This window comes from Schistocerca americana, chromosome 2 (assembly GCF_021461395.2).
Source record: "Schistocerca americana isolate TAMUIC-IGC-003095 chromosome 2, iqSchAmer2.1, whole genome shotgun sequence".
In the NCBI taxonomy this organism is placed as follows: Eukaryota; Metazoa; Arthropoda; class Insecta; order Orthoptera; family Acrididae; genus Schistocerca; species Schistocerca americana.
The window spans coordinates 237,587,848-237,603,971 of NC_060120.1; the positions used below are offsets into that span (position 1 = coordinate 237,587,848).

At 36.2% G+C, this 16,124-nt stretch overlaps 1 protein-coding gene across 1 annotated transcript in view; it reads right to left on the reverse strand.

Moving 5' to 3' along the window:
- The window catches only part of LOC124596480 (meiosis regulator and mRNA stability factor 1), a 219,500-nt gene extending 214,892 nt beyond the window's left edge, over positions 1–4,608 (reverse strand). Inside the window, exon 1 of the mRNA XM_047135626.1 lies at positions 4,165–4,608. Within this exon, the coding sequence (XP_046991582.1) occupies positions 4,165–4,183 (19 nt within the window). The 5' untranslated portion in view covers positions 4,184–4,608. The remainder of the gene's footprint in view (positions 1–4,164) is intronic.
- Positions 4,609–16,124: the final 11,516 nt, after the last annotated feature.

Genomic DNA, 16,124 nt, shown 5'->3' on the forward strand with positions numbered 1-16,124 from the left:
CGTCACAAGTCGCCAAACGAGAAGCGATTCTTCTTAGTGTTGTAGCTCCCTTCAGTAGCTGATAAGTGTTTTTTGGCTTTTTTTAAAAAAAAATCTCACGAGATAGAATAAACAGATCCACTTTATTAAGCAATCAGTAAAAAAACGAAACTGAAACATAACAGCAAAAGCGAAAATGGTAAACTGCTCTCTGGCGACTTGTGACGTCATTGTCCAAAGCCGACGGGTTGTATCCCCTGCTACACTAGACCCAAGAGGCCTGGAAACACTGGAAGGTTTCAGATAGATTACGTAATGGTAAGACAGAGCTTTAGGAACCAGGTATTACATTGTAAGACAATCCCAGGGGCAGATGTGGACTCTGACCACAATCTATTGGTTATGAACTGTAGATTCAAACTGAAGAAACTGCAAAAAGGCAGGAATTTAAGAAGATGGGACCTGGATAAACTGAAAGAACCAGAGGTTGTACAGACTTTCAGGGAGAGCATAAGGGAACAATTGTCACAAATGGGGGAAAGAAATACAGTAGAAGAAGAATGGGTAGCTCTGAGGGATGAAGTAGTGAAGGCAGCAGAGGATCAAGTAGGTAAAAAGACGAGGGCTAGTAGAAATCCTTGGGTAACAGAAGAAATATTGAATTTAATTGATGAAAGGAGAAAATATAAAAATGCAGTAAATGAAGCAGGCAAAAACGAATACAAACGTCTCAAAAATGAGATCGACAGGAAGTGCAAAATGGCTAAGCAGGGATGGCTAGAGGACAAATGTGAGGAAGTAGAGGCATATATCACTAGGGGGGTGAGAGATACTGCCTACAGGAAAATTAAAGGGACTTTTGGAGAAAAGAGAACCACTTGTATGAATATCAAGGGCTCAGATGGAAAACCAATACTAAGCAAAGAAGGGAAACCAGAAAGATGGAAGGAGTATATAGAGGGTCTATGCAAGGGCTATGTACTTGAGGGCAATACTATGGAGATGGAAGAGGATGTAGAAGAAGATGAAATGGGAGGTATGATACTGCATGAAGAGTTTGACCGAGCACTGAAAGACCTATGTCGAAACAAGGCCCTGGGAGTAGATGACATTCCATTAGAACTACTGATAGCCTGGGGAGAGCCAGCCACGACAAAACTCTACCATCTGATGAGCAAGGTGTATAACACAGGCAAAATACCCTCAGACTCAGTTTAGTAAGTGACGGCTGCAAAATACTAATACGAATTATTTACACATGAATGGAAAAACTGGGAGAAGCCGACCTTGGGGAAGATCAGTTTGGATTCCATAGAAATGTTGGAGCACGTGAGGCAATACTGAGCCAATGACTTATCTTAGAAGATAGATTAAGGAAAGGCAAACCTAAGTTTCTGGCATTTGTAGACTTAGAGAAAGCTTTTGACTACGTCGACTGGAATACTCTCTTTCAAATTCTGAAGGTGGCAGGGGTAAAACACAGGGAGCTAAAGGCTATTTACAATTTGTGCAGAAACCCGATTGCAGTTATAAGAGTTGAGGGGCGTGAAAGGGAAGCTGTGGTTGGGAAGGGAGTGAAACAGTGTCGTAGCCTATCCTCGATGTTATTCAATCTATATATTGTGCAAGCAGTAAAGGAAGCAAAAGAAAAATTTGGAGTAGGAATTAGAATCCAAGGAGAAGAAATAAAAACTTTAATGTTTCCCAATGACATAGTAATTCCGTCAGACAGCAAAGGACCTGGAAGAGCAGTTGAACGGAATGGACAGTGACATGATAGGAGGATTTAAGATGAACATCAACAAAAGCAAAACGAGGATATTGGAATGTAGTCGAATTAAGTCGGGTGATGCTGAGGGAATTAGATTAGGAAGAGTTTTGCTATTTGGGGAGCAAAATAACTGATGATGGTAGAAATAGAGAGGATATAAAATGTAGACTGGCAATGGCAGGGAAAGTGTTTCCGATGAAAAGAAATTTAACATCCAGTATACATTTGTCAGGAAGTCTTTCCTGAAAGTATAGTGTAGCCATATATGGAAGTCAAACATGGACGATAAATAGTTTAGACAAGAAGAGAATAGAAGCTTTCAAAATGTGGTGCTACAGAAGAATGCTGAAGATTAGATGGGTAGATCACGTAACTATGAGGAGGTACTGTATGGAATTGGGGAGAAAAGATACTTGTGGCACAACTTGGCTAGAAGAAGCGATGGTCGGTAGGACACGTTCTGAGGCATCAAGGGATCACAAATTTAGTATTGGAGGGCACTGTGGAGGGTAAAAATTGTATATGAAGACCAAGAGATGAGTACACTAAACAGATTCAGAAGGATGTTGGTTGCAAGCTTGCACAGGATAGACTAGCATAGAGAGCTGCATCAAAAGAGTCTCTGGACTGAAGAACACAACAACATTAAAAGTAACAAAACTGTGCATATAATCTCGTACAAAATTACTCTTACAAATATTTGTTGAAATATAAAAGATAAATGACCCATTAAAACTGACCTAAATTTCCAATATAACAGTAAAAACACCATAGTTTAACAAAAACTCCAATAACTTCCTATAACCTATGACAACCCATGTTTGAGAGATTCTTTTGGAAAAAAATAATTCAAAATTACCCATCTCCCTTTATCCAATATTCGAAGTAATACTGAACTGTTTTCTAACAAAATGAAACACAAAAATGCATGTATAATTTTTTTCCTGCCTTGGTGGCTGCTTTAAAGTATTACTGTCCTTTCACTATAGTCAAAACTTCCCAATGTTGAAAACCCTCAAAATAAAAGAAGTGACAAAATGCCAATATTTGATGTCTACGTATTCCTTCTGGGAGAACAAATGTACTCAGTTTCACCTAAATCTTCTACAACCAATGAGATGGGCTGGTTGACTTGACACGAATGACCACGGTGCAAAAGCTATACATTTTACATATGCTGATGACACACAAAACAATCCATTCACCTTCTGTACTGATATACCTAGACACACTTTAAAGAGGTGATCTTCAGAACATTTTTTGCAGAGGAAGGGACACAACAATGTGAATCAATCGAGTAAGCCTAAGTGCAGTCATGGTGGGTGCAATAAGACTCATCACACAAGTCTCTAAAAGAAGACAAGCCCCAATCTAACTTCAGATTGCAGTATCAATCTGAATAATTTACAGTCTTTTCAGTTATGAACATTGATCAGGATTTCATTTGAGTGTGACTGTGTCCCCTTAGAAATCTTAGTTGTGGTTACAAACTAACTAGTAATTACCCGAAGGTCTACATTCAATGTACTATAAAGAAACTCCAAGGTAAATATTAAAAAGCTCTGTAATACAATATGCAATGTGACTCTCAGCTGTTATTCTGTTAGCAGAGGAACCATTCTCAAGACAGTAACCATGTTTATTATTAGCTCTACTACCCAATTTCCATGCAACACCGTGGAATTCTATACTCACCAATAACTGATTCTCTCTAGGTGAACATTTACTGTATTTCAAACTGAGGAAGCTACTATCTTAGGTGTTTATATGCTTACCATGATCTACTCCAATTCTTTGCCATGTGGCTCAAATATTTAAAGAACTGCATTTTAAGGTGAAACTCAAAACTCCCTTTTCGTTTATCTTCCTTAAAACTTAATTTTCTTTATCAGAAAGTTGCTAAATTTTACTTTAATTCGTATTTAAATATCTCTAAACATTTCGTGTACATCATAAGTATTTTAAAACAACCACTACAGTTTCAACAATATCATTTTAATATCTTTATCAATCTAACGTCTTGAAAAAATTTGCACACATGAAGAGTCATTGAAAATTTTTGGTGCGTAGGAAGTGATCACAACTATACTGTGAGAAACGCTATTCTTAATTGCTTGGATCTTATTTTGGAGCAATGAAAGCATTAAGCACTCCGTACTACGGACAGCAACACTCACTACGGCACAAAATCAAGTAATACTAACGATTAGGCAAATTTAGGCCTGCTACCAGATAAGCTATACAAACGTAGGTATGCGATAAAAGAAATTCAGAGTTGGGGTCGAACCATTACTATCACAACGTTATGAAATCGCTATACATTTCATCACTACTAACACTGCCTTCATAGTGATCATATAGTAATAAATATTGCAAACAAAAATAATGGGTCATGGCAAGTATTATCCACTCACATCTTGATGTCTTTTCCATAAATCAGTACCAAATTTATGCAAATATATTTTCAACCTCTGGTCACCTGGTTATCAGGTACACAACAAACGTCGGTGCTGACGAAAAAATCTCCACATCTATCAGTCTTTCTGCCACAGCTGCATTACCTACGAAAATAGATAGATCTGATTTTCGATTCCGCATAACACAATGGTTAAACTGCGAGGCTTTCATTGCCTATTTTGTAGATCGAAAGTTCAATGCTGCAAATACTGTTGTTAAATGTTGCGGAACCCTATCACAACTTTTACATGAGTGATAAATACACACGCTTACACCGCCTGGACATCATGTCCTGTTAGTCCCCCACCATCCCAGCACTTCACTCACTGTTTCCACCTTTCACGCCATGGTTTGGGTAATCTGACATGCAATCGATTTCATTACACACATCTCCGCGCCTACTATCACTGCACAGAGGAAAACACAAAACAGCAACAACGCATTCAAAGATAACGCCAGCTTCAGTGCTACCAACTGTGGCCACCAAAGACTACGAATTCAAATTCCATACCCGCAGTTAGCATTTTAGTGTTTAACCATTATAAAAGCAGTTACAATTAATAGTAACGATTTTATATACATAATATATCTCTGTTCGGTGTTAAATGTAAGGATATAACTATGTTTTTTCAGTTTGTGACAAACGACTTAAAAATTTGAGAAAAACAGCTCGACTATGCGAAACAGGGAATATCTCTCAACTAGGTTGGCTCAGCTGAGCTGTAGTTTCGTGAACTATTCCAAACGTCTCGAAAGATAACACGAAGTTCGATTACATTGGACTCGATCCATTGCAAATAATATTAAAAGTAATGGCTGGATTACTACAGGAATTAGAACCTCTCGCCAGAAAAAAGACACCTGCACGAAATCTGCGAGGAAAATAATGTTACAGCAGACAGGTACACTCACTACAAAACGTACACAACAATTTTACAAAAGGTCATAAAACAGCAAAAGAATGCACAATGTCAGGTATATAAAAAAAATTTACAAGTAAAGTAGAAGCTATGAGCGATACCATAAAAAGGACCACAGAAAACCAATGAGGATATTGTTTTGTTATATGACTGTAAAAGGCTTGCAAAGCCTTGCGAAACAGCTAATATATTCAACAGCTACTTGACTGGAATAGACGAAAATTTAATAAAAACCAACTTTGTAGAAAATCATCAATCAGTGGAAAATAAGATCAACAGCTGTAAGTTATTATTGCTTGTAGATCATGTAAGCAGCAAGGAAACAGTCAATGATGTTACGGATCTAAAACCAACATAATCAGCAGGAATTGATGGTATACCCAGCAGAATCTTACAACTCTCCCTTCACGGCGTAATTGCCTCAGTGACATATGCAACTAATTAGAAATGGACATTTTTCCTAAAATATCCAACGTTATTCTTAAATTCAAAGTTGATAAGAAAGATAATGTGATAAATTATGGCCCCATTACAATAACACCCTGCTTTCTAAAACTATTGGAAAAAAATATCGTAAATTAAATTAATGAAGTTTACAAACAGAAATGGAGTATTAACCAGTTCTCAGCATGGTTTCCACAGTAAGAAACCAACTGTACTGCAATCTATGAGTGCACAAATTCTGTTTTAACAGACACTTATGAAACACAGTCAACAGCAGGTATAATTTTAGGCTTAACTAAAGCTTTCAATATATTGACCACAACCAAAAAGTGTGCATTAGACATGTAGATGATAAAGTACAAAAGTTTCGGAACACCTATCATAAGAACTTTCAATCACATTTGGGTTAGCTCAAATGTTCCACTCTTCTTGTCCTAATTTATGTCGTGTCTGTTTTAACTTGATTCAACTAAATATCTCGAAAATGAGGCAGCATATGAAAAACTGTTCTTGGTGAAAAGTTAACATTAGATCCCATCAAGATGTTTTGCATGTCACCACTGAGGTGCTTGATTTCAGTGAGTCCCCTTGCCTCTTACAATTGGAAAGACTGATTTCAGTGAATATCTGTGGCAGGTGCACCTGTAGTTATCACTTCATGGACTTTTAACTTATTATATTGATTGTGGTATGTACTTCAATGGTAACAGCATAGTGGCCAGTGTGAGAGTTAAGACGACTGTATGGAAACATACACTGAAATCGCTCACCTGTGATTAAATGCACGAAGTTTGAAAATTATTCCAACATAAGCTGCACAGGAAGAAAATATCTCACAACCCAGGGTCTACACCTCAACACACTAGGGAAGGATTTTGTAATAATATGGATCCAAGAAACAGTAAGCATTAAACTGAACATGCAGTACCATGCTACAGAGACTATAGCCCTCAATGACAAAAATCACAGACTCTCAAGAAAAAAACACACTAAATACCAGGTCAGTGAAATAGTGCACCAGCAGGACAAGAGTAATGATTTTTTAGGTCAATAAATCTCTTCACCAATGTTACACCACTCAGTGACAGTGTATGTGAGTCATAAAGGCCTCTGTCCCACATGGGTTTAAATACAGATGAGAAAAATTACCGTTTTTGCAATGTTATGTACAAGGTTTAGTAAACAAAATATTCGATTTTGAACCACCATCATCCACAAACGATGAAATAAAACAAAATTACAATTATGTTCTAAAATTAGTTTATCACAATGTGCAATCGCTACCAAGCAAACTTGATCAATTCAGTGTTTTCCTTACTGATGACTGGAGAGGTGTTTTAATTTTATGCATGTGTGAATATTGGGTGTGCAATGACTATTTACAAAACCCAGAAATTGAGAACTTTAAACTTACAAGCTCCCTTTGCAGAACTACATCAAAATATAGAAGAAAACGTACACATGCCAAATAAAACCTGGATTATAAGACACTGGGCTCTGTGTGTAACACTGCAGAGCAGAAGGTGTTTGAGGTTACAGTCATAGAATTAACCACAGGGAAAGTAATAAATTTGCGCATCTATAGGTAACCAAACAGCAATATGATTTTTTAAAGTATCTTGACCTTTCTCTAAGTAAACTCAAAAGTTATGAGAGAGCTGTAGTACTATGTGATGATTTTGATATCAATTTTTGGAGCAGTAGTACAGAAAGAGAAAGTTTTCTTAATGTCATCAAAAGTCACAACCTCTGTGTAACAACAAACTCCCCAACCACTATTACAAAAAATTGTGATACTCTGCCTGACCAAATTTGTGTAAATGTAGGTACATAGTAACCTCAGACATTCGCATGGGATTTGGTGATCATCAGTAACTTACTGTGCTCTTCAGCTGCCCTCCATTTGTGGAGGAATTTCTTGTATATGAGAGGATCTTCAGCAAGTGAAATATAGGATATTTTCTACAGTCGCTAGCTAATCAACCATGGGCTAAAGCTCTTAGTAAGTCTATTAGAAATGACAAGTTCTACCATTTCATAATAAAATTAAATGAATAGTTTCAAAAAGGCTTCCCTAAAGACAAATGCCAGTGCAGAAACACAAAGAAACTAAAAATCTTGGTTACTGCAGCAATTAAAGTCTCCTGTAACAAGAAGAGAGCTTTATTTAAACTTTCAGAAACGAACAGTGATCTAGAATTTCTAAGCTATTTCAAAAAATATAAATCAGTTCTGAAGCAGGTCACAAAAGAAGCGAAATTAAGTGAAAACGACCAGTATATCAGGGAATCATCAAACAATTCTAAGGCGTTATGTAAAGCTGTGCAGAAACTTCCTGGGAAGAAGGCAACTCATAACAATATTGCTCTATCCCACAATGAAAGCCTTGTTGCTCACTCAAACTTAACTGCAGCTCTGTTGAATTCATACTTTGCTACAATTGCAAATGACTCGGTGACCAAAAAATTTGGTGGATTAGATATGAAGGACATTCAGACTCTTGAAAATGTCAATATCATCAAAAAAATTAAGTTTCTTGATGCTGCTAAGCAAGATGAGCTACGAAACATCATAAGCTCATTTAAAAATAGTAATTCAGGAGTCATTGATCCTTGACCATATAACAAAACTGTCAAAAACCTTTAATCTCACACTGTTATTAGACATTTCCAATTCTTCACTATCAGACGGCATGTTCACAGATTTACTAAATACTACTAAAGTTATGCCTCTTTGTAAGAAAGGTAACTCCCAGAAAATTATAGACGAATAGACTACTTTCTAGCTTTTCAAAGATTATAGAACAACCCTTCCTAGCTCAGGTGACAAAATTTTTCAGCCAGAGTTTTATATTATCCGTAGGCCAGCATGATTTCAGAGCACAACTTTCCACTGAAACTGCTACCTTTCATCGTGTAAACCACATGTTTAGTGTAACAGATAATCACTCCAAAATTTCAGGTTTTAAGACTATACAAAGGCTTTTCAAGTTACTGATTATACAATTCTCTTAAAAAGACTTGATGGTTGTGGTGTGCGAGAGGTGCCAAATGAGTGGCTGAAATCCTACTCAAGTAACTGATCTCAGGTTACAGAAGTCAAACACAGACATGATAACATTACACAGAACTACCTTTCAGTTCTGTCCTCACTGACACGTGAAGTACCACAGGGCTCTGTCTTAGGACCATTTGTTTTTCTAGTATATATTAATGATCTGCCCTCATATATTAATGATCTCCCCTCATGTGTAAAGAATGTTAAAGTAGTACTATTTACAGATGATATGAGTCTCCTTATTGAAGAGAAAAATAATACAGATCTTACCACTGCTGTAGGTGTCATCACAGATGAAGTTTCACAATCGCTCTGTAGGAACAGACTTGTCTTGAACCCACAAAAAACAGGTACTCTACACTACCAACCCTAGCAAAATAAATGTACTGAAAAGTCAGCGATTCAGACGAAGAACCATGAAATTCACAATGTCATTGTGACACGATTTCTAGGACTTTGGTTACACGAAAATATGAAATGGAACTCGCACAGAGATTAGATTACATTACATTAGATTCCGTTTTCGTTCCATAGACCAAAAAAATTAGATAATTCTCGTGGGTATGGAACATGTCAGAAGGTATAACATAAAAAAACTTAAAAACGTGTGAATATAGAACTTACTAGCCTGATCATTTGTCAGGAGTTTATCAAAATAGGTGAATACGTTACAGTAAAGTGGAACTGCAAAATTTACAGAATTAATACACCGTCAGAATGAAACATTATTATGCGCTTTAATAAATTTAATGTACACGAAATACCTACTCTTGACTGCTATGACCAAGTGCTGTCAAAATTGAAGTCTAACAGACTTTTTACTTAAGCTGGTCTAATAATCTTTGTTCAGATACTCATCTATAGAGCAGAAGGAGCTGCCTATCAGAAAGTGTTTCAAACTCTGTTTAAACTGCGCTTTATCTGAAACCTTAAATTCCCAACTCTCTAAACTGTCATATGTAATTGGAGTACTTTCCAGTAATGCAACTCCTGAAACTGTAAAAGTGCGTATTTTTCTCACATACACTCACTATTAAGATATGGTGTTATGTTTTGGGGAAGTTCCCCTCATGCCTTAACAACATCCAGGAAGCAAAAGAGAATAATTTGAAAAATAAAAAAGCAAATAGTATAAGTTCCCACAAGCCTTTTTTTAAAATCTTTCCATCATTTGTATCCTGGAAATTGTGCTCCTCATAACAAAAAGAATGATGCAGAAACAGAATATCTTTATACAACACACTGCTGTGCATGAGCGCCATAGTAGCTTAATGGGAAACATTCATGCAAATTAATCCAGAAAAATCTATCTCAAAAAGAAGGTGCATATCACTCTGGTGCAACAATCTACAAAAAGCTACCGGAAATTATTGAGAATTCTAGGTATATAAATGTATTCAAAAAGGCTGCTAAAAACTTTTTATTAAAGTCAGTCAGATTATATGAGCAATAAAGTATAATAGTTGCCTAATACTATTGTACTGTAAAATAAGTCCAATGTCTATAATACGCTTCATGTATACAAGATTTACTGCACCAATAAATAAATACACTGCAGAATTTGAAGGTGGCCACTGAAATAACCCATACTTATGTTTCACCACAATAAACTCCTTAAGGTACAGAAAACGTCCATTATCTGTAATACATAGCATATATATATAAGATTTACTGGACCAATAAATAAGTAAACTGCGGAGTTTGAAGGTGGCTACTGAAATAACGCATTCCAAGGGTTTAGGGATTCACCACAATAAACTCCATAGGGTACAGAAAACTATGTTACTATACAAGTAGTTTATCTGCCAGAAATGCTAATGACTGGCCATATTATTTGTATTGTACAATCACATTTGCATCATTCAAGCAACACCTGAAGATCAGTATCAACTATTAGAACACAAATGGTTACATTTACATTGCAAATGAAATTTAGGACCAAATGTGTCTGTTCTTAAGTGCAAAAACCGGTACACTTGATGTTCACCATCTACCACAAATGGGAAAAAAATGGATTGAGTAAACCAAGCATTAAATTTCCATAACTGTCAAGACCATAGATTGCATTATAAAGGTATCACCAACAACTCTTTGTCAATAAAGAGGTAAGAAAACTTTTTGAGATTTGGATTCAAAGTTACCTAAAATTGGACAAATATATTGACTACATTAATGGCAAATGGGGCACAGGCTGCTGTCTTTTAAGGTGCTCTAAATCGCTGCAAAACTTCACAGACACTAATGTCTGTCTGTTACACATTTTTTAACATACATTTAAAATATGGACTAATATTCTGAGGAAATTCACCAGCAGCTCTGGGCACCTTCAGAATTTAAAAAATACTCATTAGCAGTACAACAGTGAGCAGAGATAGACAGTGATGTAAACTAGTATTCAAAAGACTGAAAGTACTGCCACTGCCATGCATGTTTATTCTTGACACAGTAATGTACATTAAAATGTAGTTCTAAATGACAATAGTATTAAAGAATTGTGACTTACATAATCACACTAGATTAAAATATAACCTATCTTTATTCCCAGTTCATAAAAGTTTGTATCAGATTGGTACATTTTATACAGGAATTAAAGTATTGAATACTTTACCAAATGATATAAAACACATACAAAATATTAATACTTTTGAAAGATCTATCAGAGAATGCCTACAGTACTAGTGCTTCTACTCAGTAAGTGAATACTATAATTATAATAAATGTATGGATCAGTAAACTTTGTAGTCAGTAACATGTAGAAATAAATGTAATCTTTAAATACTGTGCTCTGCAATGACTAGAGTTAAGTTCAGTATCACTTCTACATTGTGCTACATATGATCAAAGAACTAAATAAATAAACCAATTGTTTGTTCCACTGACCCACAGTGAAGAGATTATCAGGGATGTAAAACATGACAGAAAAACAAAAGTATGCAATACATATCTGTAGTACTAATAGTAGTAGTTTTATTTATCTGTAGATATCGTTTAAAAGGATCCTGGACATCTCTTGGTATTACAATTTAAGAATAAGACAAACAACATGATTCACATACACAAATATTTACAGACTTACAGGTGTAGGATGACAAGCCTTATAGTATTTGCCTGAGAGAATTTAGGGAAACCACAGAAGACCTAAACCAGGGTGCATAGACGAAGATTGGATCCTCCATGCTCCCAAATAGAACACCATTCCAGTTAAAACAGTGCCACCTCATTCAGAGGGCATCCCATTAATCTATGTGTAGCATCTTTGACTAGTCATCAAACAGTCATGGGTCCTGGGTTCGAAACTCGCTACTGCTTAAATTTTGATCTTTTTTAAACATCAGCAATAGCAGCCAATGACAGTTGGCATAAGAAGTCATCCTCATTCTGCCAAGGGCCTCGTCAGAGTAGAGGAGTCAACAGAGATTCTTGCACTTGGGGTGGGAAACTACTGCCAAAAGGTGGAAAAATCAGCAATGATCAATGGCATGAGGCTGCACAAGCCAATGAAAGCCACTGCATTAAACACTTAATGTGTATCCAGGCCATGTGCCCTGTAACTGAAAATGTGGCATGACGATTTCTCTATTAGCAAAAGATTCTGGAACAGTCCCCTATTCAGATCTCTGGGAGGGGAGTGCCAAGAGGGAGGTGATCACGAGAGAAAACATTGAATAACCAATGAAAGGGCAATTTTCTACGAACTGGGACCTGGATGTCAGAAGTCTAAGATAGAAGAGCTGAAAATCTGAAAAGGGAACTGCTATGCATCGATCTAGGTATAGTGGGTCTCAGTGAAGGAAGACAAAGATTTTTGGTCAGACAAATTTAGGGGAATGTCAACACCAGCAGAAAGTAGTACAATGAGAGAAGGATTCATTAGGAATAGGAAAATAGGGTATAGAGTGAGTTACTGTGAACAGTCCAGTGACAGGGCTGTTCTCATCATAACTGACAGCAAACTGACATCAACAACAGCAGCTCAGGTATACATGCCGATGTCGCAAGCAGAAGAGAAAGACATAGAGAAGGAATATAATGATACGGAACAGGTAATTCAGTACATAAAGGAAGACGAAAATCCTATGGAATGTGGGTGTAGGGGAAGGAGTAGAAGAAAGCTATACGAGAGAATATGGACTTAATAGCAGAAATGAGAGAGGAGTAAGACAAATTGAGTGCTGCATAACTTTCAGCTAATAATAGGAAGTACTCTATTCAAGAATCACAAGAGGAAGAATATACTTGGAAAAGGTCAGGAGATATTGGAAGATTCCAGTTACATTACATCATGGTCAAGAAGGGATTCCAAAATCAGTTATTTCATTGTAAGACACACCCAGGAGCAGATATAAACTCAGATCACAACGTAATAGTGATGAGGACTATGCTGAATTTTAAGAGACTAGTAAGAAAGGACCATTGTGCAAAGATGTGAGACACGAAAATACTAAGAAATGAAGAGATACGCTTGAAGTCCTCTGAGGCTATAGATATTGCGATAATTAATAGGTCAGTAGGCAGTTCGGTGTTACATTATAGAGGTAAGCAGATTCAATTTTACAGGCTAACAAATGGGAAGCTGTGCTGTTCAAAATGGAGCTGACATCATTTGATAGTGTGTGGCAGTCACAAAAGGTGGAAAGGAAACCATAGGTATAAAGAAAGTAACTGCAAATAAATCACGGGTAACAGAAAAAATGCTTCCACTGACAGATCAAAAAAAGAAGTACTCAAAAATGTGTAGGGAAATTGAGGAATACAAAAATACAAGTCACTTAGGAATGGAATAAGTAGGAAGTGCAAGGAAGTAAGGAGGAGTGGCTGCATGAAAAATCTGAAGAAACAGAAAAAGAAATCAATGTTAGAAGGGTTGACTCAGTATATAGGAAGGTCAAAACATCCATCAGTGATATTAAAAGTAAGGGTGGTAACATTAAGAGTGGAGTGGGAATTCCTCTGTTACATGCAGAGGAGAGAGTGGATAGGCAGAAACAATACATTGAAGGCCTCTCTAAAGGGAACGACATGTCTGACGATGTGATGGAAGAAGAAATATGAGTCGACAGCGAAGAGACAGGGGATGCATTATTAGAATCATAATTTAAAAGAGCCTTACAGACTTAAGCTCTAACATGACAGAAAGGATAAGTAACATTCCATTGCAAATTCTAAAATCGTTGAGGAAGTGACAACCAAATACCTACTCAAGTTAGTATGTAGAATCTATGACATTGAGGACACACCATCAGACTTTCAGAAAATTATCATCTTCACAATTCTGAAGGTAACAGGAGCTGATAACCGTGGGCTATTGCACAGGCAACGTAACAGCTCATGCATTTAAGTTGTTGACAAGAATAATATACAGGAGAATGAAAAATGAAATGAAGGATCTGTTATAAGGCATTAGTCTGGGTTTAGGAAAGGTAGACACCAGAGAAGCAGCCCTGACATTGCACAATTTGGAATCAAATCAGAAGAAAAATCAAGAAACGTTCATAGAATTTGTTGATCTGGAAGAAGTGTTCAACAAAGTCCAATGGTGCAAGAGGTTCGAAATTCTGAGAAAAATAGGGGTAAGCTATAGCAAAGGTGGAAAGTATACAATAAGTACAGAAACAAATAGCGAACAATAAGATTGGAAAATCAAGAACGATGAACTCTGATTAAAAAGAGGTAAGACAAGGGTGTAATCTTTCACCACTAGTGTCCAATCTATACATCGAGGAAGATATGATGGAAATCCAAGAAGATATGATGGAAATAATAAAAGAGTGGAATTTTAATTCAATGTGACAGGATATCAATGTTAAGGTTCCTGATGACTTTGGTATACTCAGTGAAAGTGAAGAATTACAGGATCTCTTGAATGGAATGAACAGTCTAATGAGTACTGATTTTGTGACTTAGAGTAAACTGGAAAAAGAAGGAAGTACTGAGAAACAGCAGAAATGAGAACAGCAAAAATTTAACGTTACAATAGGGGATCATGAACCAGAGGAAGTTAAGGTATTCTGATACCTAGGCAGCAAAAGTACCTGTGATTGATGGAGCAAGGAGGATGTAAAAAGCAGGCTAACACTAGCAAAAGAGCATTGCTGTCCAGGAGAACTCTATTGGTATCAAACATATTCCTTAACATGAGGAATAAATTTCTGAAATGTACATTTGGAGCACAACAGTGTATGGTACTGAAATATTGACAGTGGGAAACTGGAACAGAAGAGAATCAAAGCATTAGAGATGTTGTAACGCTACAGATGAATGTTGATAAGGTAAGGAATGAAAATTTTCTTTGCAGAATCGACAAGGAAAGGAGTAAATGGAAAACACTGACAAGAGAAAAGGACAGTAAGATAGGACATCTGTTAAGCCTCCAGGGAATAACTTCCATGGTACTAGAGAGAGCTGTAGAGGTTAAAAACTATAGAGGAAGACAGAGATTGGATTACATTTCACATATAATTGAGGATGTCATCTGCAACTGCTGCTTCAAGATGAAAATGTTGGCATAGTAGAGAATTTCGTAGTTGGCCACATCAAACCAGCCAGAAGACTGATGACTCAAAAAAAAAGATGTCACTTGGTTTATCCCTAGTGTACAATAATGTTTACAAATAAGTTATTTAATAATGATAAAAGGCTAACGCTACACTGTTTATTCATTTCCCATTCCTTGTCTCTGCACACACTATACACATATGGTTTCATAGCTCTACACAAATCACACACTATCAAATGATGTCAGTTCCATTTTACACAGCACAGCTTCCCATTTGTTAGCCCGAAAAACTGAGTCAGCTTCTCTGTATAATGAGTGGGATAAAAGAAGGACAAAATCTAGTGTGAAAGTGTTATGAGGAATGTTAGATGTTTTACTACCATTATTATTATTTGTGTTACATTATAGAGGTATGCTGATTCAATTTTATAGGCTAACAAATGGGAAGCTGTGCTGTTCAAAATGGAGCTGACATCATTTGATAGTGTGTGGTTTGTGTAGAACTATGAAACTATATGTGTGTAGTGTGTGCAGGGCTAGGAATGAGAAATAAATAAACACTATAGCATTAGCCTTTTATCATTATTAAATGACTTATTTGTAAACATTATTGGACACTAGGGATAAATCAGTTTTTAAAAAGAAAACAGGTGAGCGAGTGATACTCGCTCACTCATTTTATTGATAAAAATTTGCCCAGAACCTGCTGAATATCTCTACTGTCGTACAAAATTCATATCTATCTCACCTATCTTCATTAAAAAAACGTGTACTTTATTATGAAATACATAGAAAATTTAAAGGAATGAATATTTTCGCTTATTACATTCACTTATTATAAAAAATTATCTTTATTATAAAAAAGGTGAATGTAAGAAAACAAATAAAAATAGTTTTTATATGTTATATTCCTTACCCAAAATTTTGCTAATCCTTCCTTCTTTATCAGACATTAGATATTTATGAATTGTTTAATTTTCAAATTTCTTAAGACAAGACC